The sequence below is a fragment of the Lemur catta genome, chromosome 20 (assembly GCF_020740605.2).
Source record: "Lemur catta isolate mLemCat1 chromosome 20, mLemCat1.pri, whole genome shotgun sequence".
Lineage (NCBI taxonomy): Eukaryota > Metazoa > Chordata > Mammalia > Primates > Lemuridae > Lemur > Lemur catta.
Window position 1 is genome coordinate 23528458 of NC_059147.1, and position 22896 is coordinate 23551353.

General features: G+C 57.2%; 3 protein-coding genes across 9 annotated transcripts in view; 2 read left to right on the top strand and 1 right to left on the bottom strand.

The window, feature by feature from the left end:
- Positions 1 to 4884, top strand: part of CTCF (CCCTC-binding factor) — a 47323-nt gene extending 42439 nt beyond the window's left edge. For 2 of the 3 annotated variants that reach the window (XM_045533515.1, XM_045533516.1), the window contains 2 exons: positions 2127 to 2291; positions 3394 to 4884. In XM_045533515.1, coding sequence (XP_045389471.1) covers positions 2127 to 2291; positions 3394 to 3578 — 350 coding nt within the window. In that variant the 3' untranslated portion in view covers positions 3579 to 4884. The remainder of the gene's footprint in view (positions 1 to 2126; positions 2292 to 3393) is intronic. The other variant, XM_045533517.1, reaches the window with a different exon arrangement.
- A 2502-nt stretch (positions 4885 to 7386) lies between these two features.
- On the top strand, positions 7387 to 19825 carry CARMIL2 (capping protein regulator and myosin 1 linker 2). 5 transcript variants are annotated; one of them, XM_045533522.1, is made up of 39 exons: positions 7387 to 7725; positions 7970 to 8061; positions 8155 to 8205; positions 8402 to 8464; positions 8566 to 8690; positions 8824 to 8915; positions 9110 to 9180; positions 9298 to 9371; positions 9485 to 9560; positions 9638 to 9726; positions 9812 to 9906; positions 9988 to 10074; positions 10148 to 10260; positions 10370 to 10447; positions 10566 to 10642; positions 10726 to 10830; positions 11018 to 11087; positions 11223 to 11304; positions 11405 to 11501; positions 11586 to 11643; positions 11783 to 11955; positions 12114 to 12276; positions 12358 to 12459; positions 13541 to 13669; positions 13752 to 13865; positions 14013 to 14173; positions 14254 to 14341; positions 14509 to 14667; positions 14786 to 14849; positions 15289 to 15518; positions 16376 to 16476; positions 16559 to 16922; positions 17006 to 17128; positions 18310 to 18346; positions 18510 to 18581; positions 18703 to 18924; positions 19081 to 19161; positions 19509 to 19586; positions 19664 to 19825. In XM_045533522.1, exons 1-39 carry the CDS (start codon positions 7686 to 7688, stop codon positions 19774 to 19776), a joined length of 4209 nt encoding a protein of 1402 aa, XP_045389478.1. In that variant the 5' UTR covers positions 7387 to 7685; the 3' UTR covers positions 19777 to 19825. The 5 variants fall into 5 exon arrangements, with proteins under 5 accessions (XP_045389478.1, XP_045389480.1, XP_045389475.1 ...); XM_045533519.1 differs by having other exon boundaries at positions 7445 to 7725; positions 8318 to 8464; XM_045533520.1 differs by having other exon boundaries at positions 7446 to 7725; positions 8318 to 8464; positions 13752 to 13835.
- On the bottom strand, positions 19788 to 22801 carry ACD (ACD shelterin complex subunit and telomerase recruitment factor). Its single transcript, XM_045533532.1, is given in 13 exon segments — positions 19788 to 19953; positions 20032 to 20123; positions 20261 to 20449; positions 20451 to 20635; positions 20799 to 20882; positions 20967 to 21063; positions 21142 to 21296; positions 21446 to 21480; positions 21598 to 21642; positions 21773 to 21849; positions 21964 to 22057; positions 22184 to 22326; positions 22404 to 22801. Coding segments are annotated over 13 exon segments (1374 nt in total). The 5' UTR covers positions 22503 to 22801; the 3' UTR covers positions 19788 to 19874.
- Positions 22802 to 22896: the final 95 nt, after the last annotated feature.

Below are 22896 nucleotides of genomic sequence, written 5' to 3' on the forward strand. Positions count from 1 at the left end.
GAATATCTTTTTAGCAATATCTTTGGTCACTGAGTTTTAAGTGTATACCTCCTTTAAGATGTCAGTTTGCTTAATTTTTATGAAAGTACACATCTCTTAACTGAGCATCTTTGTAGATCCCTTTGTTTGGCTAAGAAAGTATTGTAATAAACTCTTGGGAGCCACCAGAAATGTCAGAAGACCCCAAATATTACTAGTGTTTGCAGATAACCTTGAACTTAGGGATCCTATAGTTGCTATTAGTTGCGTAGCCTCCTGCTGCCACAGACTCTGTCCTGTGCCCTTCTTTCTCACGGTACTGCCTTGCTCACATATGTGGCTCCTCTCCAAGAAGACCAGCTTCACTCCCTAATTGTACATTGCCAGAAGCATCTTAAGGCTAAAGAGATTATTGATGGTTTCTGATAGATTTCTATAATTCTTCCTTTTGTCTGCTGCTGGTTAGTAGAGCATGGAGTTTGTTTCAGGGCCTCATACCTAGTGTCTCTTTATCCCCCCTCCAGAAAATGAAAGTCATTTTGGACTCCATTCCACTGATTCTGTGACAAAGGCCTTATCAGTCATATTTGTCCTGTCCCAGAAGTTCTGCCTGCTGGCCATCTGCAGAGATTGACCAGCAGAGTCTACTGCTATTTTCAAGGGTTTTTGCCAAATTATTTCCAAGCCAGTAAGCCTTTGACCCTATTAACCGTCTTTGTGTGCTTTTTTCCTCCCAATTCTGACTGAATTTATTTAGTTTTCTAGGCATTGGGCCAACTTAGGCAATAGGGGGCTTGAATAAGTTCAACAGGGAAGCATCTCATTCTTGACACACTGCCACCTACCAGTGTTTCCCCCCACATTTTCACTTCGGAGAAATAAGGCATTTTGTCCTGAAGATCAGGCATTTACCCACAGATCCTCTACATTTAAACATTTTGTTCCAGAGAAAGAAAGTGTACGTTAATAACCTGTGTTTTTGGAGGAAAGCAAGCAGCATACATTTTGTGCCACAGTAATGAGGGACAGGAACAAGCACTCTTTGGCTGAGAGACTCAAAGCTGTGTTATCTGGCTCCTCATCAGTATTATTTCTACACCAGTTCCTTCACTGTTTTTTGTTTTTATTTTTTTTCTTTTTTGAGGCAGGGTCTTGCTCTGTTGCCCAGGCTAGAGGGCAGTGGTGTCATCATAGCTCACTGCAACCTCGAACTCCTGTGCTGAAGCAATCCTCTTGTCTCAGCCTCCCAAGTAGCTGAGGCTACAGACTTGCACCACTGTGCCCAGCTTATTTTTTCTGGAGACGAGGTCTCACTGTGCTCCTCAGGCTGTTCTCAAACCCCTGGCCTCCAGAAATCCTCCCGCCTCAGCCTTCCAAAGTTCCTTCACTTATTTTACCAAGGATGGACAGTTCCAGCATTAGGGAAAAGGTTAGGGAGTTAAGAATGACCCATTGGGTCTTGTACGGTTGGGAATTAAGTCTAAACCCTTGGCCTTAAGAAGAAAAATAAACAATAGCTTCACAAGAACTCTTGCCAATTATCCTAGTTGATAGACCCTTACAATGCATCAGGAATTGTCTATGGTGGTTGAGTGCCTGTAGTCCCAGCTACTAAGACTGAGGCAGGAGGATTACTGGAGACCAAGAGTTCAAATCCAGCTTGGGCAACATAAGCGAGACTTCATCTCTGTGAATTTCTGTCTTTCCCCCTGACAAACACACACACACCCCTTCTGCCCACTCAGATGAGCAGGACCACATTTCCAAAGGCCCGTCTCAGGCCTCGTGTCCTGCTTTATCCTGGTACAGTAAGCAGAGGGAACATTTGTTTTATTTTCAACTTAAACGCTATTTTGTTATGTAACTGATATAAGATGGAATTGCTTCTAAGAATTTGAAACTCAATATTCGGAGGTTTAAAGCTAAAAGGAAAAAGTAACATCCAGTCCACATAAAATGTGAATTCTGCCACAATACCAGTTTACTATATTACTTCTGATAGCAAAAATTCCAGCAAAAGCATTTTTAAATGGGCTTTTATTACTAACATAACGTGACTTCACAGAATATATAATTATTTGGTTTTTTTTTTTTTCTTCTTCCACTCTTTCCCTCACCCCCCCACCTGTGCTTCTTGATTTCATGAGAAGAAAATGCTGAGCCAGATCTGGATGACAATGAGGATGAGGAGGAGCCTGCTGTGGAAATTGAACCCGAGCCAGAGCCCCAGCCTGTAACCCCAGCCCCACCCCCCGCCAAAAAGCGGAGAGGACGACCCCCCGGCAGAACCAACCAGCCCAAACAGAACCAGCGTAAGTTGCCCGGCTCCGCTCAGGAGCTGGCGTCCCCTCCCAGCACGAGAGGGAGTCAGACGGGTCCATGTTCTTTGGGAAGATGGGAACTAAGCCATGAGAACAAGTTACAGTCTCATCAGGAACAAACTCTCAGGAAGTGATTTTTTAGGAGTTTTTACTGAGGAACATCTGAGGAAGTCTCTAGAGGCCTGTTACATTTCAGGGAGAACAAGTCCAGAGTAGAAGGGTACTTATGTTCCACAAGATGGGTACTGGTAACGTGGGTGGGTTTTGCAAAACAACCAGAGTCACAGTCAGCTGGCAGAGTTGATATGGTAATGGGTGGACAGGAGCCAAATCTTAAAGGATGGGCCTTAAAGCAATGTCTGTGCTGAGATTGCCCCTCCTAAGAAATTCCGGCCTGTGGACTCAAGGACTGCCCTCCTGGTTTATGGGAGGACATGGCACAGGTGTTCACCCTCCACCTCACACCACAAAGGACAGCAGACGTGGGGAGATGCAGGTCTCCACGCTCCTACTCTTGGGTCTCTCTAGATCTGAGAGCTGACTGGTTTAAACAAATGCAGGTTTAATCTTTTTTTTTTGATGTTCTCCCTGAGCCCCATGTCTGTCACAGAAAAGGAGGTTAACTGTAGATCCTGAATCCAGCCCTCTCCCACTTACACACACTGGAGTGATCCAACTGGTGGGAGGGCCCTGGGTGTGGAGCACTGCAGGATCAAAAATGTCACCTTGCTGTTAGGTGGGTCACCTGCACCATACACTCCAAAGTCCTCTTGTGTGCTGTCTGCACTTTTTGCCTGCCTCTCACTCTATTGTAAAGACTAAATTTATGACATGAAGGAAAATTAAGGATTTTAATGTGTAATTTGGGAGGCATTAGAAGGTGACCATGAGCATTTTGTTCTTTGCTAGAATAGAGTATTGGGGATTTATTTTATGTGGCCACATTTTAGATCTTTTAAGTCTTTTTTGTTGGCTTTCTGTGTATCACTACTAAGGCCTTCCTGTGTTGCAGACATCCCCTTCGCTGTCGGGTCTAAAAGAGCCTTGTAATCCTTTAATGTACGTTTGTTTTGTTTGTGCTCTTCTTCGCCAGCAACAGCCATCATTCAGGTTGAAGACCAGGATACAGGTGCAATTGAGAACATTATAGTTGAAGTCAAAAAAGAGCCAGATGCTGAGCCCGGGGAGGGGGAGGAAGAGGAGGCCCAGCCAGCCGCCACAGACGCCCCCAACGGAGACCTCACGCCCGAGATGATCCTCAGCATGATGGACCGGTGATGGGGGGCCTCGTGTGTCGCCAGGACTGCTCTGGGCTGTGTTTCAACGGCCCACATCTTAATTTTTCTCCCTTCTTTCTTCTTTTGGCTTTTGGAAAAGCATCATTTTACACCATTTTACCAAACATACTGAGAACGAAAACTTCAAGAATGATGTTAGAAAAAATGTGATTTAACTAGAACTTGCTGTCTGATGTTAGCAAATCATGGAATGTTCTGAGTCCCTGAGGGTTCACTTTGAAGTGCTGAGGACAGTGGTGACGCCTCGCTAGTTTTCCTAGATGGAGACAGAGACACTGACCCCTCTCCCTCAATACGGTAAACCACTCCAGGATGGCCACCAGGTTTCCCAGAGTTCTATGGTCTTCTTCCCAAGAGAGTTTTTAATTGTAAATGCAGACTTGGGAAGGACTTAGACTTTTAAACTGTTTTTTGCTTTTGCTTTTCCCTGACTCCCTTTGCTTGGAGTCAGCTGCACACCAGTAGTACGGCATGCTACGATCGGTTTCTGTCCTGAAAGCTTTGCCTCTTTCTTGGCGAAGTTTCTGGTATGGTCAAGCTTGTAAATAACTTTTTTTACATTTTAATCTTTTCCATTAATTAAGAGGTTGAAAAGAAGTGCAGTGTAAGAAAACCCAGCATTTTAATTACTTGCAAATTAAGTTACCACAGACTCTAGTGTGTGAATGTTGACGAGGAATTGGATCACAATCATGTAGCAGAACAGTACCCAGACTGCTGCCTGCTAGTGACGGACGCCCACGTGGAAGATCATGATTTCCAGCCCATGGAGCCAGCATTTGAACCTTGTGCAACTAATTTTCAGTTATGATTTCCCATCGACATTTTCTTTGCTGTTTGTAGCTGAATGTTGTTTTATCAATCCTCTGTTAAAGCGGAAGGGTGATTATGAATGAGTCACAGCAGCCCTTACAAGCTGGGCCAGAAAATTTCACTAGGTCAGTAATTTAAACTTTGGATCTTCAAAAAAGAAAATAATGTGAAACAAAACAAACTAAAAAGTGATTCTTGCACATGAACTATCACATGTTAAAATGTGTTTTTTAGAGAGACACAGTCTTACTGATTTCAAACACTTTTTTCTTCTGTGTATTGCTTTTAAGAGAGCCATCAGTTAGCTATCAGACTCTAGGTTGATGCATTTTGTACTTAGCTGTACTGTGTGATATTTTTCATTATTTTAGGACACCACCATGAGACCTGTAATAAAATATGTAATGGGGTTGAAAGCTGGGGAGGAGGATCTACTGCTGTACAGCTAATAAATCATAACGGATTAACAAGTGCTCCAAAGACTCTGACTTGCGTGATTCCTGCCTGGGGACGGGAGGGAGGGCAGGGTTGGGGGGCGGGCTGGGTACATGGCTGCAGGCTGTGCAGGCCTCTGCCTTTCAGAGGCAACCTGCATTCCCTGGGATGGCACATCTTGGCAAAGGGGAAGAGATGATCTTGGCAGGTGACAGATACTGAGTGCATCCTGCTTTGACTTTTAACTCCCTCACAAGTGTGTGGTGAGTAGACTGGACAGCTGCTGGCCTCTGTGATCCACGTTAGGAGTGGGTGTCCTGTGTGCAGAGCAGGTGGGCCACAGAGCTGCCTGGAGCAAAAGGGCTGATGGAAAGCTCTGTCCTCAGGATCTTAGCTTGAGGAGGGCTGGGATCAGTACTTGAAGCTCTGCCAAATATGGGGGAACAGAAGCTGGGCCCAGCGTGCCCTAGAGAAGTTCATTTGAAAGGGGAGGCATATGAACAGTGACCGGGCTGTGAGGAGAGATGCTTAGATAGTATAGCTGTTTGCAAGCACCACAGAAGACAAATGGAAAGGCAGTCGTGCTAGGAAGCTTATGCATTAGTGAAAATCATATTGCTGCTGTTGCCGTATCTGGGCAGATGGCTTTGTCAAACCCATTTTAGGTGAAAGCTTTTTTTTTTTGTTTTTGAGGCAGGGTCTCGCTCTGTCACCCTGGCTAGAGTGTAGTGGTGTCATCATAGCTCACTGCAGCTTCAAATTCCTGGGCTCAAGCAATCTTCCTGCTTCAGCCTCCCAGGTAGCTGGGGACTATAGGTACGCACCACCACACCTGGCTAAATTTTTTTTTTTTTTGTAGAGATGGGGTCTTGCTGGTCTCAAACTCTTGGCCTCAAGTGATCCACCCTCGCCTCTCAGAGTGCTGGGATTATAGGTAAGAGCCCCCTCGCCCAGCCTGTAGGGTTTTTTCAACCAAAATTCCAGCTTACCAGTTTCCAGTGAGAAGTAACAAAGAACAAGTGTGTGTAGCCTTTGGCTGCCTTGTGGACGTCTGTGCAGTCAGGTCTCCCAGGGGAATAGAGCCCTTGGCCTCCTGGGGCCTTGGGACTCGGCCAGGCAGTCAACTCTTTGGATTGAATGTTGGTCTCAGGCTGTTGGAGCACAGGTCTCCGTCCTGTCTGGGGGCTAGTCGCCCACAGGGGCCATAGTACCTCCTACCAGAGTGGTTTCAATGGGCACATAACTTTTTTTTCTTTTTCTTTTCTTTTTTTTTTGTATGTTTTTGCTTTTTGAGACAGTCTTGCTCTATTGCCCCAGGTGGAGTGCAGTGGCATCATCACAGCTCACTGCAGCTTCAACCTCCTGGGCTCAAGTAGTCCTCCTGCCTCAGCCTCCCGAGTAGCTGGGACTACAGGTATGCGCCACCACTCCCAGCTCATTTTTTCCTATTTTTGGTAGAGATAGGTTGAGATGGCGTTAAAGCTGAACAGGGATCCTCTGCAGCATAGCCCATGATACACTGTGTAACTCCAATAAATACAAAACCTTGGCCAGGCACGGCCTCTGTTCACAGGAACTCTACTGGCAGCATCCTCTCCAGCTGAGTCCTCATGCATGTTGCTTAAGTGGAGGAGACTTACTCCCCTAAGTTGCTGTTCAGTTCTACTCTCCACCTTGGGGGGGGGTGGTGCAGGCGACTGGAGGATGCTCCCACTGTCTCCAAGCCCCAAGGCAGTGCTGGGTAGCTAAAGACCACTGCCCAGCATGTGATCCCCTACTCAGGTCATTTAGCTTCTGCCTGGCTGAGCTGTGGGCAGGCACAAGGCTGCTCCTTATCTTCTAAATGAAATTTAATTAGATTGTAATGGAAGAAAAAAAAATGTATCCCTTCCTGTGAACTCTCCAGAAACTAAGTCCCTGGTGTTTTATGGGGCAGCACACATCTCTGGCTGGCAGACCCCACCCATGACTTTCTGCCCCTCTCAGCCCTGGAGACACTAGGTTCCCTCTCTCTGTGCCTCCTCCCTCCCGGAACTCTCCAGGTGGGGAGGATGCAGACACAGGAAGGCCGTCTCTGTACCCGGTCTTCTCTCACAAATTACTCCAGCCCTCCCTGAGGACCTTGGGGTTCACAGGCCTCACCTTCGCTCGAGGCAGCCCCCTGAGGGCCCCTGGTACAAACAACCCGCACCTTCGAGCCTGATCCAGCCTGAACTTGATGAGAGCTGTAGACTCTCTACTACACAGAAGGGTGTCAGGGCCCATCTGGCATTTTTTCTGTCCTTCCAAAAGTTCATGGATCCCCCAACAGGGTTACAGACTCCAGGTTCAGAGCAACAGGGCAGGACTGCTAACGTTGCGAGACATCGGGCGCGCCTCGCTGCACAGACTCGCTTGAGCTTCGGTGGGGACGGGCTAGGGTGGGCTGCAGGGATCCTCGGGCGGGCAGCGCCCCCTGGTGTTCGCGGCAGGGAGTGCGGGGTGGGGTGGAAGTTGGGGGCGAGGAGCCGCTGGAGGCACTCGACACGCGTGACCCTCCCGGCCACACCACTGCCCAGCCTCGTGACTACCCTGGCGGAGAAGCCCCTGGTCGACGGGGCGGGCGGGTAGCTGGGACTCGTGCCCCTCCCGCAACCCCAAACCCGGGCGAGCTCTGCGAGAGGCCGGGCCGGGGAGGGGCCAGCCGGGGGCGGCCGGGCAGGAAGCGGCGCGTACCTTCCGCCGCAGGAGGAGCAGGTGGCTGCAGTGCGGCCCGGGACCCAGGCTTCCTGTGTGCGCGCCGTCCGCTGCTGTTTCCCGCCCCGGAGCTCGTCGGGCCGCCCCGGCCCAGCCCGGCCCCATGGCCCAGACCCCCGACGGCATCTCCTGTGAGCTGCGAGGTAAGCGCTGGCCCTTCCCACCTACTTGGCTGGGAGGAAGCAGCGCGGACCCCAAACCAGAGGCCCACCCAGCGCCCCGGGGGGCTCGCCCGGAGGTTCTCTTCGCTCCTCCAGACGGAGGATCCGCCCACTCCAACTTTGCTGGCACAGAGATGAGCCCCAGGGCCCCAGGCCGGCACAGACTGTGGGCACTATTTGCCTTGGTGGGAGGACCAAAATCACCCAGAAGGCTGCCCTTCCACAGGAGAGATCGCCAGGTTCTTGTGGCCCAAGGAGGCAGATCTGCTGCTGAAAACCTGGCTACCCCAGGAGGGTGCTGAGCGGAGTTATGTCCTGGTATGGTGGGCAGGGGGCCGAGCCTGGAGGCAGCTGGGCCCAGCAGAAAGAGCCGCCTGCCGGGCCTAGAGTGTCGGACTCTGTCTCCCCCAGGTGCTGCTACGATGGAGAGTCTACCTGCTCCACACCTGCCTCCCTCTGAGAGTGAGTCTCAGGGCCTGGCCCCTACTACCCTTGCCCTCCAGCTACCTTGGCAAGAGGCTGCATCTGCAGAGCCTTGTCCTTCTTGTCCTTGTGGGCTGTGCCTTGCCAGCAGCCCTGGGCCGCCAGCATGAGACAGGAGTGGAGTCTAGGCAGTTCGGGCTCGGGCTCGGTTCCCGCTGACCTAGCCGCTCTGCAGGTGGACTGCACATTCAGCTACCTGGAGGTCCAGGCCATGGCACTGCAGGAGACACCCCCTCAGGTATGACACCCAGTAGCCCACCTGGGCCTGCAGCCAGGTCTTCCTTCTGTCACCACCCGCCCCTACACATGAAGCCAAGGCCCAGCAGCTGTCCCTCCCAGGTCACCTTTGAGCTGGAGTCCCTGCCTGAGCTGGTTCTGGAGTTTCCTGATGTGGCTGCCCTGGAACGGCTGGCCCAGCATGTGGCTGTGGCCATCAAGAAGGTCTTCCCTCGTTCGACCCTTGGGTGAGGCCCAGTAACTGCCAGGGGCTGGCAGGGGAGGAGGGCAGCGGGCAGATGCTCCAGGTGGGCACAGATGGGCTGCTTCTCATCCCAAGGGCGAGAAGTCCCTTGCCCCTTCTCCTTTGCCCCTCCACAGGAAGCTATTCAGGAAGCCCACACCCCCCTCCATGCTGGCTCGGCTGGAGAGCGGCCACCCCTCAGAGGGCAGCGCTCCCTGCAGCCCCTGTGGTAAGGGCCGAGGCAGGGTCCCCAGACCTTCCACCCTACGATGCCCCTACATCCCCAGACCCCTGGAGCTGGGGGTCTCCCAAACTGAACAGGGTCACCCTGGTCACAACCATCACCCAGCCTGGGTCTACTCTTCCTCCATCTCTGACCTTTTGTCTTTTTCTTTCCCTCCATCATACCTGTTACCTCCCCAGGTGGCTTCTTGGAGACTTACGAGGCTCTGTGTGACTACAATGGCTTCCCTTTCCGAGAGGAGATTCAGTGGGTGAGGGTGGGGCCCTCTCTGGGGGGTCCTGGAGACATCTGGTCCCTCTGTGTGTGCTGAGCCCTTCCCTACCCCTTGTGGCTCTAAGCAAATTGTGGGCACTTTCTTCTCATCCAGGATGTGGACACCATCTACCATCGTCAGGGCTGCCGCCATTTCAGCCTGGGAGACTTCAGCCACCTTGGCAGTCGGTATGTGGCCTGCCTGGAAGGGGGCAGGAGGAACATTCCAGGACCCACATTCCTGGGCCTCAGTCTCCCTGTGGAGGGCCCTGAGCTCTGCCCCTGCTCCTTCCCCCACCCAGGGACCTGGCCTTAAGTGTGGCTGCCCTGTCCTACAACCTGTGGTTCCGGTGTCTCTCCTGTGTGGACATGAAGCTGGTGAGGGGAAGGGGCGGGGACCAGCCCGGGCGTGAGGGCCGGGTGCAGCCCCCTGAGCCACGACCCTCTGTTCTCAGAGCCTTGAGGTCTCGGAGCAGATTCTGCACATGATGAGTCAGTCTTCCCACCTGGAGGAGCTGGTGCTGGAGACCTGTGGCCTGAGGGGGTGAGGGGGCGAGGCTGGGGGCTGGTAGCCTGGGAGGGGTCGGGAATCCAGGGTCAGAGTCTCACACCTGGGGTGTGGTCCCCAGAGACTTTGTCCGGCGACTGGCCCAAGCGCTGGCAGGACACTCAAGCTCTGGGCTGCGGGAGCTCAGCCTGGCAGGGAACCTGCTGGATGACAGAGGTATGGCTGAGCCTGCGGAGGGGAACCTCAGGGGCTGGTGGCTGGAGGAGGTGAGACCCACGTGGCTGGACCATCCCCCAGGTGTAGCTGCGCTCAGCAGACTCCTAGAGCACCGTCCAGGAGCCCTGAGGAGACTCAGCCTAGCGCAGACAGGGTTGACACCTCGAGGTAGGCGGGATGGTGTAGGTGGAGGGGGAGGTAAGTCTGCCTGACTGCTGAGCTGTCCCCCGACCCCCACCAGGAATGAGGGCTCTGGGCCGGGCACTGGCCGCCAATGCTGCCTTCGATTCTGCCTTGATTCACCTGGACCTGTCCGGGAACCCCGGGGCGCTGGGGGCCTCCGAGGACAGTGGGGTGAGTGGCTGTGTTCAGGGTTGGAGCTTGGGGTGTCCGCAGGCAGTGGGATGTCAAGATGCCCCAGTAAGCCACCCCTGACTCTCGCTCACTCCTGTCCTTCCACCAGGGCCTCTATAGTTTCCTGAGCCGTCCTAATTATCTGTCCTTCCTGAACGTCGCAGGCACCGACGCCGCCCTGGACACTGTGAGGGGGTGGTCAGTGGGGGGATGATGGGCAGGCCCGGCGGCCCGAGCAGGGCAGACTGGAGAGCCGGGGCGGGCGCGGTCCTCCTGCCGGTGTAGCCGACACCCTCCTTCCGCAGCTCTTTGCGGCGCTGTCCCGCGGCTGCTGCACCAACCTCACCCACCTCGATGCTTCGAGGAATGTCTTCTCCCGCACGTAAGGGGCCCTCTCGGGGTAGGGGCAGGCTGCCGGGAGCCGCCTCCCCTCGCCCGCAAGCCCACTTCCCCACGCCCCACCAGGAAGTCCCGGGCCGCGCCGGCCGCACTGCAGCTCTTCCTCGGCCGCGCGGGGACGCTGCGGCATCTGAGCCTGGCGGGCTGCAAGCTGCCGCCAGACGCGCTCAGGTAGGTGTCTCTGCCCACGGTCACGCCCCCGTGTGTGGGGCCACCACCCAGGCCAGGCCTCCTCCGTCTTCTCCGGTCCCATCGCACGCACAGCCTTCCCGCAGTCCGGCTCTTGCCTTCCTGGTTTTCGTTCGCACCCCGGGGTCCCCTTTCCCAGCTCCCGCCACCCCGTGACATCCCCTCCCAGGGCACTTTTGGACGGCCTCGCGCTCAACACGCACCTCCGCGACCTACACTTGGACCTCAGCGCTTGCGAGGTGAGCACCCAGCCCCGACTGTGAACCCGCGGCGGGCCGCACTTGGGAGTGGGGCCGGAAGGCGGGAGAGCCGGGCTGTTGGCCGCCTGCCCCTCCGCACCTGTGGCCTCAGTGGGCCCCACCTTCCACCTCCAGCTGCGATCGGCCGGCGCCCAGGTGATACAAGACTTAGTGTGCGACGCAGGCGCCGTGAGCTCCCTGGATCTAGCGGATAATGGTCAGGCCGCCCGGGAACTCACCCTTCCCTCATCTGCCCGATTCCCAGCCCCCACCCTACCCCGCAACCTCGCCCTGTACGTGACCCGAGTCACCCCCAGGCTTCGGCTCGGACATGGTGACTCTGGTGCTGGCCATTGGGAGGAGCCGGTCCCTGAGACATGTGGCGCTTGGAAGGAACTTCAACGTCCGGTGCAAGTGAGCCCCCACCCTACTCCCGGGCCTCCCAGACAGCACCCCACCACCCCGGCCCGCACCCCCAACCGCGGCCCCTGCCCACAGGGAGACCCTGGACGACGTCCTGCACCGGATTGTCCAGCTCATGCAGGACGACGAGTGTGTGAGTTCACGGGACCTGGCGGGGTCCAAAGGCAACAGACACCTTTGACCCTTCCGCTTCTGGCTCCCTCAGGCCCTGTGACCTGCCCTCCTTCCTGACCCTTGACTCCAGCCATCAAAGACTTTCTTTTAATTCCCAGCCTTTGCAGTCTCTGTCCGTGGCTGAGTCTCGGCTGAAGCTGGGCGCCAGTGTCCTACTCCGGGCCCTGGGCGCCAACCCTAACCTGACGGCGCTGGATATCAGCGGCAACGCCATGGGGGACGTGGGCGCCAAGATGCTGGCGAAGGCGCTGCGGGTCAACACGAGGCTCCGGTGGGCGGGGTCAGGGGGTGGGGCCAATGGGGAGGGGCGTGCGGGGCCAAGGGGCGGGGCTCAATGCGGCGGAGCAGAAGGAGCGGGCTGGGGGCCGGGCCAGCGTTGGGTGGGGCCTTGCGGAGCTCCGTCCCGTGCTGAAGCCCGGCCTGGCCCAGGTCTGTGGTCTGGGACCGGAACAACACTTCTGCTCTGGGCCTGCTGGATGTGGCGCAGGCGCTGGAGCACAACCATAGCCTGAAGGCCATGCCTCTGCCACTCAACGACGTGGCCCAGGCGCAGCGCAGCCGCCCGGAACTGACAGCACGTGCAGTCCATCAGGTGGGCGTCCCCTCTCCTCCGCTTTCCTTCTCTGCGCTGTGGCTCCACCCTCTGCCGTTCCTCAATATACCTTATCCCCAGATACAAGCCTGTCTCTTGAGGAACAACCGCGCGGACCCTGCCTCTTCTGACCGCCTGTCCCACCTTCAGCCACTGAGTCTGGTTTCAAACCCCTCTGAGCAGGTCAGTGTCCGCCCCCCCCCCAACCTTAATTACTCACAGCAGGTAGGGCATAGGGAAAGCTGTAGCACCTGGGAGCCTCCGTGAGTCTGAGGGTCTGACTGTCCTGGGGCCAGGGTGCCTGAGTCCTGCTGTCCCAGAGTCCCTCTCCTTGGTGTGGAGACAGCCAACCACTCCTGAAATAGGTCCCCAGATGACATCCTTGGCTGCCTTACTTTAAGCATGTAAACAGGCTCTCCTGTTAAAGACCAGAGATGTTTAAAAATCCTCCCTCAATTTCTCTGATTGTAGCTTCATCTCTGACTTCTTCACAGGGCTCCCCTCCCCTCTCCACTGACCTCTGTGTGGTCAAACCCAGCAGCTCCTTCTCTGGCTCCATCTCCTTCCACTACCTTACCCGTTGGAGGTGTTCCCATCTCTTCATTCCCAAACCCCACTTTTCTCCTAAAGTACAGCATCCAGACGTCTTGACCCAGACATCCTGCTGGGGTTTCACACTCCACACATCTTCAAGTGATCTCACCGTTTCCCACAAACCCTATTCTCTACCCTGGAGCCCAACCAATCTCCCTGGTGCCCACAGCCACCACGTGCTGTGGACGGAGGTTTGGGCATCCTTCCATGTCACTCCTGGTCACACTGGAACCCTCAGTCCTCCTCGGTCCTGCCTCTAGACCAATTCTCAAACGTGCTGTTCCTCACCCCTCTCCCACCCCAGTTATCGCTTGTTCCCCTTGGTCCCTCCTGTCTTCTCCATGGCTCCTTCCTCCCATTTCTCACCACCCCCCAGGCCATGCTCTATGTGGATGGGGGACAGACTAAGCTTCTACAACACAGACATGGCTTACAGCTCCTTTCCTTCCTATTCTGGGCACTAAGAAGTATATATATAAAGTCCCTAAAATGAACCAAAGGAAGAGATACTGCTCTCCCTCCTTGAACGGATAGAGTTCCTAAGTGGCTGGTCTAATAGTGCCAGCTTCAGGATGTCACTCACCCTGTCAGAAACCTTGGGAGGAAGGCAGGCAGGGTCTGGGAGACTGGGAGGAGACAAGGCTGGGACTGGTCTCTGATGCTCCCCCAGGAAGTGAACGAACTATGTCAGTCGGTGCAGGAGCACATGGAGCTGCTGGGCTGTGGGGCTGGGCCCCAGGGTGAAGCCGCCGTGCACCAGGCCGAGGATGCCATCCAAAATGCCAATTTCTCTCTCAGTGTAAGCACTCCCTGCCCGATATGAGGACTCTCCCCCACTTAATCAGGTCAATTAGCAACTACTTTTCCTCCCTGGCCCTCAGATTCTCCCCATTCTATATGAGGCTGGGAGCTCCTCAAGCCATCACTGGCAGCTTCGGCAGAAGCTGGAGGGTCTCCTGAGACAGGTGGGTGAAGTCTGCCGCCAGGAAATCCAGGTGAGATGGTTTTCCTGCCCCAGCCCCACCTCCACGTGCAGGCTTGACTATGCTATCCCCTGAGTTAATGTTCTGTGGGGGTTGGAGCCTCAAGCCAAGTGGCCTGGGCCCTGGCCATACCCTCACCATGCTCTGACATTTACTCAGGACTTCACTCAGGCCACACTGGACACAACAAGGAGCCTCTGCCCACAGATACTGCAGGGATCTGGCTGGAGGGAGCAGCTAGAGGGAGTCCTGGTGGGCTCAAGGGGCTTCCCAGAGCTGCTGCCAGAACAGCTGCTGCAAAATGCGTTCACTAGGCTCAGGTGGGCTGGATGGAGCTGGGCCAGGCAGGGTTGGGTAGAGCCGAGCCTGCCCACTAACTCCTGTCCTCTCCTGCCTTCAGGGATATGCGGCTGTCAGTCACAGGGACCTTGGCAGAGAACATTGTGGCTCAGGCTCTGGCGGGTCTGAGTGCAGCCCGGGACCGACTGGTGAGGGGGAGCTTACACACACACGCACCCCCCTGCCATCTCTCTTGCAGGGGCTCTATAGTGTTGTCTGGGGTCATGTAGCCCAGGGCTATTTCAGGGTTCCCCTAGCACTGATGGGATTGTGGCTGAGGCCCTGCCTGCCCATGTTTAGCTGCCTGGTGTTGCAGGTGGAGAGTCTGGCTCAGCAGGCAACAGTGGTGATGCCCTCTGCCCTGCCCACACTGGATGGAGGTGAGCCCAGCCCCCTCGGGCCTGGGGAATTGGAAGGTCTCTTCTTCCCAGAGGAGAAGGCGGAGGAGGAAGAAGAGGAAGAGGAGGAGGAGAAGGCAAGTGGTCCCAGAATTTTAAATTTCCTCTCCTTGCTCTGGAGTGTAGAAGGTAAAAGGCATCTCTCCTGGGGTTGTGCTCCCCTACTCCAGGCTGAGTTTGCGCCCTCCCCACCAGGATGGCAGTCCTCGGAGACGGCCTGAACCCAGCCACTGTCTTCGACCTGCCTCATCCATTCACAGTAAGTCAGGGCCTTGGGGGAAAGGCACCTGACACCTGGGCACTCATTCAGCCTTGTCGGGGGCACTCTCTAGCCCCTGACTGGGCCAAGCCAGGACCCCTGTGCAACCTGGGAAGCCGAGGTCTGCTGTGGGCAGCATGGCGCGGGACCTGAGCACGCGAGGGCCACCACCCCGCTCCGCTTGCCTCCCCCCCCGCCCCTTTCCCTGCCCCTTTCCCTGCCCCCAGGATGCGCATGCTTGGCAGCCGTGCGGGGCCGCGCGCTCGGGGCCGCGCTCAGCACCACGGACAGCGGCGGCGGGGGAGGGGGGAGGGGCGGGGGGCGGGAGGCGTAGCCGGGCCCCTCCCCGCACCCTGGGCTGGTCCCCCGCCGCCCTAGCGCCTCCGCCACCGCCTCCCTGGGCTCGGCGCTCGGCGTTCTTCTGGTGCTCTCCCCTCAGGTGCTGCTGAGGAACCGGAGCCCGAGCTGGCGGCTCCGGGGGAAGATGCGGAGCCGCAGGCGGGGCCGTCCGCGCGCGGCTCTCCGAGCCCTGCCGCCCCCGGGCCCCCGGCCGGCCCGCTGCCTCGCATGGACCTGCCCCCGGCCGGACAGCCCCTGCGCCATCCGACCCGGGCCCGGCCGCGGCCGCGCCGCCAGCACCACCACCGCCCGCCGCCGGGGGGCCCGCAGGTGAGCGTCCTCCCCCCACGCTGGAGCTCGTGGGGTTGGGGGCCCTGGGTGGCCCGGTCGCTCCTCCAGGGTGATGGCGGTCAGGGAGGTGGGTTGTCGGGGCGCAAGGCCATCTGGTGCTGCTGCTGCGGTCATATCCAGGCTTCTTCCTGGCTACCCCATGCGGAGCCATGGGTGTGTGGGCTTCGTTCGGGTGCGCCTGGGTGTGGGACTCCGCCACAGGGTGGCCCACCGCATCGGGGGATGTGAGAGAGAGGGTGTCCGTCTTGCCCTCCTTCCCCCTGGGTTACTGAAAGACGCTGGGCAGTCGGCTGTGGGGACAATCCTGCGTCTACCGCACGGTGTGCTGGGGGGGGGGAGATGTGGGCTGGGTACTGGCGGGGGCAGTGGACACTGGTGGAACAGGGGTGGGGTGGGGGAAGCTGGCTTGAGGCCCCCCAGAGGGTCTGACGCAGCAGCCGGCGCCACTGAGCCGGCAGCAGGCCGGGAGGAGTGGGGGTGGGGTGGGAGTACTGCAGGGAACTGTTTGGAGCAGAGAGGGTGGCAAGTGGGAACGTGTGACCCCGGGGGCACATGGGTGCCAGCCTGCTGGCGACTAGGTGGTTCAGGGCGAGGATACTGTGGGACAAGAATGGTGTGGGCTGGGTGTGTGTGCCGGAGCCAGCAGCGGGTGGAGTATGGCAGATCCAGCATCTCTGCCCAGCAGCTGGACAGCAGGAGGGCTTATATCAGCAGCCCTCTAAGGTCATCCCAGCTCTGGGATCTTGGAGTCACCCAGGCCAGATTGCTGGATAGGGGCAAGGGGAGAAGCTACAGTTGCACTCAGCTCTGACCACTGACCTCATGGTGTCCCCCAGGTTCCCCCAGCCTTGCCGCAGGAAGGGAATGGGCTCAGTGCTCGTGTGGACGAGGGCGTGGAGGAATTCTTCTCCAAAAGGCTGATCCAGCAGGATCGCCTGTGAGTGAGGGGCAGTTGCAGGGGGTGGGAGAGGGTGGGATGCCCCATGGCCTTTCTTACTCATTGCTGCTTGTCCCCACAGCTGGGCCCCTGAGGAGGACCTGGCCACTGAGGGGGGTGCCACTCCCGTGCCACGTACACTACGAAAGAAGCTGGGTACCCTCTTTGCCTTCAAGAAACCTCGTTCAACACGGGGTCCACGGCCTGATCTAGAGACCAGCCCTGTGGTAGCTCCCCGCACCCGAAAAACCACACTTGGCGACCTGCTGCGGCCACCAACCCGTCCCAGCCGTGGTGAGGAATCTGGTGGGGCTGAGGGGGGCATCAGCAGCCCTGACTCTGCCCGCAGGAGCCGGCCTCGCTACACAAGGGATAGCAAGGCCTACTCCATGATCCTGCTACCTGCGGAGGAGGAGGAGGCAACACTGGGTGCCAGACCGGACAAGGTAGGCCTGGCAACAGGGGGTGAGGGCTTTTCTGGAACCCAGGGCAGTGAGCTGTCTCCTGACTCGGGCTTCTCTGTCCCTAGCGGCGGCCCCTGGAGCGGGGAGAGACAGAGCTGGTTCCATCCTTTGAACAGCGGGTACAGGTGATGCTGCAGAGGATAGGAGTGAGCCGAGGTAGCGGGGGTGCCGAAGGCAAGAGGAAGCAAGTAAGTTGGAGGGGGACACAAGTGTAAAGTGAGGGGGCAGGTGGCAGTCTGTGGGTGACATACGTGACACGGAGGAACTCATGGCACACAGATGGGTCTAATTGTCCCTCCCCTCAAAATAGTCATCAGATTCAAACCTAGCTTCCCTCTTGGCTTCTGCCCAGGCCACTGGTAACTCTTCCCTGGACCTGGAAAACTTCTTCTGCAAGCCTAACAGAAATCTCACCTTGTCACCTGTACTTTAAACAGCAAGTCCTCCAGGGGCTTCCTCACAAGACACTATCTAGTCTCTTAACCCTGCTTCAAACTCTATGTAGTGTCAGCCCTGGTCACCTTAAACCTCACTGCCCCGAGGTGGGAGGATGGCTTGAGGTCAGGAGCTCGAGACCAGTCTGAGACAGAGCGAGACCCCATCTCTAATTAAGATAGAAAGAAATTAGCTGGACAACTAAAAATATATATAGAAAAAAATTAGCCGGGCATGGTGGCACATGCCTGTAATCCCAGTTACTAGGGAGGCTGAGGCAGTAGGATTGCTTGAGCCCAGGAGTCTGAGGTTGCTGTGAGCTAGGCTGACACCACGGCACTGTAGCCCGGGCAACAGAGTGAGGCTCTGTCTCAAAAAAAAAAAAAAAAAAACAAAAAACATACCTCACTTCCCTCCTCCCTTGGGTGCAAATCAGAGCCCCACATGGTGCTGGGTCTGGGTCTCCCCGATCTGCTTCCAGCCCCTCGCCGTGGGTTCCTCCTCAGCCATCCCCACAGTTCCCTGGGGGCCTTTCCTGACTCCCTTCCACGGCCACCCTGCTAATGTCACTCTGATCACAATCTCTGCTAAGAACCCCAGCCCTATGTACCATCCATTTAATAGCTTTTCAGGAAAAACACATATGAAGTGAGACTCAGCCTGAATTTAGAAACATTAAAGTGTGGGAAGTGCATCACAGAATTAGGAAATCACATTATCTATGTGTCTATGAATGTGCGTGCATATGGATGTTTCCGTGTGCCAGCTGTCCACCAGCCCAGATTGAGTTCTAAGAGGGCTGGGACTGGGTTTGCCATGTTCTTACCCAGTGCATGATGGGATTTCTGTGGCTGGGTATAAGAACAAGAATGTTCTTGTCTTTTTGGACAAGGCTGGTGGGGGGTAGGGCTGATCTGACTGCTGTTTCCTACAGAGCAAAGATGGCGAGATCAAGAAAGCTGGCTCAGATGGTAAGTGGGACCTTGGGGTAGGGCAGTACATTTTAGGAAAAAGGGGTGTCCTCAGAGATAGTCCCCAAGGCATTTGCTTTCCTGGCGGAGGAAGGGAAGAGGCCAGATTTCTCTTCCCCTTACCTCCAAGTCTGGTGTCTGAGTCCCCATCCCCGCCTTGCAGGTGACATCATGGACAGTTCCACGGAGACCCCTCCCATCTCGATCAAGTCCCGTACCCACTCTGTGTCTGCTGGTGAGTGAGGGCCACCGTGTGTTGGGGGAGATGCAGGGACAGGTGGGAAGGGGTCAGACCATTACTCAGACCCATCTCCAAGGCCTGGCCCAGGTCTTGGCTGACATCCTTCTCCCTCCAGACCCCTCATGTAGACCTGGCCCAGGGGGCCAGGGGCCTGAGTCCACTACCTGGAAGACACTGGGGCAGCAGTTGAATGCAGAGCTCAGGGGCCGTGGTTGGGGCCAACAGGATGGTCCAGGCCCCCCCTCCCCTTGTCAAAGCCCAAGCCCCCGAAGAGCCAGCCCCTCCCCAGACAGCCTGGGCCTCCCTGAAGAGCCTTGTTTGGGTCCCAGGAATGAAGGTAGGCACCTGAGATTCCTCTTCCCCAATCCTGGGCTGGAGACTGGAGGCGTCCCTGATGCCAACGCAGCTCCTCTAGGGACCCTGACAGGGGGAGGTAAGGGCTGGAGTGGGGGCAGCTGTTGGGACCATCCCCTGATATCCTGGCCTCCCCCAGATGGCCAGCTGAGGCCGCGGCCTCTCTCGGCTGGGCGACGAGCAGTGTCTGTGCATGAGGACCAGCTCCAGGCCCCTGCTGGTGAGGGAAACACCGTCACTTGTGCTTGAGTGCAGGAGGAGATGGGGGAGGGTGGGATTCTGGGGCCCCTTTCGAGGCCTTGGTCCTTGGAAGGGGCCACCAGTGCTATTAGGGAGCCAGAAGGCCAGGTGCAAGGGTTTGACAACAGGCCTCTCCTATTGGCCCTGGCTCCACCTCCCAAGGAGCACCCTTGCCAGGGGTGAGAGGATGCAGGGGACAGGGGACACTCTGAAGACAACTGTGTGTGTGCGCCTGCTTGCGTGCATTGGAGGTGGAGGACAGGGAGCAGGGATGGACAGACAGCAAGTCCTGAGCAACCTACCCCAAGCCTTTTTACATCCCCTTAGAACGGCCCCTGCGGCTACAGCGTTCCCCTGTCCTCAAACGCAGGCCGAAGCTTGAGGCACCCTCGTCCCCAAGCCTAGGTAAGAGGGGCTCAGGGCCAGTTGGGAGGGTGGCAGGAATGCTTAGCCCAGGCCTAACCTTTCCTCTCCTCTCACAGGATCTGGCCTTGGAACAGAGCCTCTGCCCCCACAGCCCACAGAGCCCTCCAGCCCCGAGTGGAGCCCACCCTCCCCAGCCACAGACCAAAGAGACGGCGGCCCCAACCCCTGATCCTCTTCTCCTGCCGCATGAGATTATTTTATTAAAAAACTCAAAGGAAGCACAGTGTGTAGCACTATTTGTCCACCCCCAATGTGCCTGCATGACCCTCACACCTGGGTCAGGTCAGAAACCGGCTGTGACTCCATCACAAAGTGCAAGGCCCAGGCCACGAGCTGGGAAGGAAGCCTGGGAAGAAACCATGGCTGCAGGTCAGCGTAGCCAGGGACTGGTGACCAACAGAGTGGGGCAGCCCCAGGCACTCACCTGGCAGCTTGGACTTGGGCACAGAGGGAGGTGCACGGTGGCTCATACGCATACTGGAAGGCAGAACCATCATGATGCATCTTTGGGGGGTCCTGAAAGGCATTTGCTGTCTGGGAAGGGACTAACAAGGACCCCCAAGCCCCATCCAATGCTATCCCTGCTCCACTCCCAGCTCTACCCAAGGCCGTCCCCATTCTACCCTCCAGTTGTGTAGAGGAACTATGCTCACCCAGACAGGGCAGGGCTCCTGGACACCCTTGCTAGTTCTGGTCCTTGGAGAAAGCTTCCTGTTGTTGGTGGGCGACCCCAGCTCCTTTAATTCCAGGCCAGGTTTCTGGGCCATAGTCACACAGACCTTATGTGGACTGGAGACATGGCCAAGGGGCAAGAGACTGTGAGTGCAGCTCTGGAGTGGGGGGGCTACATGTACACCTGGGGTTAGGGGAGCTGGGGGGCAGGGAGCCTGGGGCTGAGCAGATGGCTGGTAGGGGCTGGAAGCTGCCCCTCTGGGCAGGGTTGGGGGCATCCAAGGACAGGGCAGGCAGAAGACTGATGCTGGCACCACTTTCTTCTGCTGATACGTGGCCAGATAATGGAGGGGTTCCTGGGGAGAAAGGACTTCACTGTGAGCACAGCCCACTCAGCTCAGACCAACTGAGCAGCCTGTGAACTCAGGCAGGACTACAGGGACCGTGTTCATCCCCCACCCACTGTGCACCATTGCCCAGGGTCCTGTGCAGCCAGGAACCTGACTGACACCACCTCACCTGAGGAACTAGATGAGAAAGAAGGAGAGATCAGGGTCAGAGATAGGTCCGGCAGAGCTGGCTCTGGTGGGGGCAGCTCAGGGCCTGGGGGTTCAGGGAAGGCTTATCAACACTGTGGACCTTGGGCCTCAGGTACCTCCCCCTCAGGACCTCTTTAGTCCCTCTTACCATGTGTCCTCGGACCAGGGTCCAGAGAGCTAAGAATTAGCTGGTCATTCTCACAGATGTGCAGCAAAACGCTGGGGACAGTGTACTCGGTTTCCTCCTGTGGGATATGAACTCTCAGCCTGACCCTTTCCCAACCCTTTACCCTGACACCTCCCAAGGGAAGTCCCAGACTGACCGTGGCCTCACAGCGTAAGGCAGCCCAGCCGGTGAGAGGAGGGGGTGCTGTGCGAGGACCTGCCAGCTGCAGGCAGCTCTCAGCCAGGCGCACTAGCGCCCCCTCATGCTCCTGATCTTCCTGCACCTCATCCAGAAGCTGGGACAGTGATAGGCCTGGGGGCAGGGAACCAGGGGATGCATGCAGGTTCAAAGAGAAGGAAGAGTAGGGTGGGGTGTAGGAGGGCTTATAGGGAAGCAAGAGTTTAACGCTAGAGAGATCATTCCACAGAGAATTGGGGTCACTAGTCAACCCCTACCAGTACCTGCACTGGGGGTGGTAGACTCTGAAAGGTACTCCCTACAGGAACAGAGCAGACATAGACAGGCTTCAGGAACCATCCTGAGGCCTGTCTACCCAGATGTGCCATCCTCTGATCAGACCACACTTGGCCCCAGGGCCTGAACCCAGACTCACTCAAGGCAGGCACAGAGCTTTCTCTGAACAGCCGAGTCCTGGTTGCTGGAGAAAAGAGAAGGGTGGTAGGCAGTCATGTTACCCAGGGCCCAAGACCTCTCACCCGAAAGGCCCACGCCAACACCAGCCAGGCCTGGGTGGGGAGAGCTCTTGGGAGGATGGAGGCATCACTTACCAATCAGTCACCCGCACCTGGGGCTGCTCCATTGGCAGCACAATGAAACGGTCCACCTGGAGATAGAACTCTGCGGACTGGAGGAGGGAGTTCAGGAGCGGGTCTCAGGAGTTTTCACTGAGAGCCAGTCCCAATTACCTGTCACTGAGAGCCAGTCCCAATTACCTGCCCAAGCCAGCCTCACCACTCACCGCCCGGCCTTCAGCGACCTGGACGCGCACCCCGTAGTCCCGCAGCAGCAGCAGCCGGCCCTTCGTCACCGAGAAGCCGAACTCCTTCTCCTCCCTGTGGCGAGCACGACCCTCTTAATCTGGCCCGCTGGAACACAAGCCTCACCCCCCTCCTCGGGCTTCAACTTCGTGCTCCCCCGCTGGACTCCAATTTCCCGGAGTCCCGCGGCGCCTCTCTCACCAGTCTGAGGTGTCCAAGGCCTCCCGCGTCACCAGGCATCGGATACTGTGGGTTCCGTCGGAAACAAGCAACATGGCCCCGACGTCGGACGCGTCAGGAGCGCTGGACGAGCCTGGGGCCTCGGCCTTGGCCTCCTGCAGGACCTGACAGCGGCGACCGGCGTCAACCCCCACCACCGTGAGCCTCCGCCCTGGTCTCCGGGCCCGGGGTGGGGACTCACCTCGAGTAGCTGCCCGGCCTGTGTACTTGAGGGTGCCTCTGACCCCAGAATGAGCTCTCGAATCCAGGGCCGCAGAACCAGCCTCTCTCTGGCTGCCATTTCCCGCGGCGGCACCTAGCAGGACACAGCACGCCCGGGTTTCCCGCGGGCGCCGCGGCCCCGCCTCTGGTCGGAAGAGGAAGCGCGTGACGGTTGGGCGGGACCCGAGGCTGAGGCCCCGCCCATGCGCGCGCCCGCGCCCTGTGTGGGAGCCTCTGTGCAGAGCCTTGCTCGGTCGGCTGGGCAGTCACTCCAAGCAGTGGCCCGGCGTTTGGGCCGTTTGTCAAGACTCCGGTGGGATCGGGAAGGAAGGGAACAAGGGCTGGTCCAGATGGAGAGGGATCCGGGGCCGGAGGCTGTGGTCAGGTGTGGTCCGAGCGAGTTGGCTCCAAGTCGCTTAAGCGCCGTGTGACCCCGAGGGCTTCAGCACACATTTATTATGACTCCGTTTCCT

Excerpts from the sequence above, each read along its gene's own strand:
- CARMIL2 (XM_045533519.1), top strand. The coding sequence starts at position 7,686 with ATGGCCCAGACCCCCGACGGCATCTCCTGTGAGCTGCGAG. Across the intron at positions 8,465-8,565 it reads TGCAGGAGACACCCCCTCAG|GTCACCTTTGAGCTGGAGTC; the intron begins GTATGACACCCA and ends TGTCCCTCCCAG. Across the intron at positions 10,643-10,725 it reads AGGAATGTCTTCTCCCGCAC|GAAGTCCCGGGCCGCGCCGG; the intron begins GTAAGGGGCCCT and ends ACGCCCCACCAG.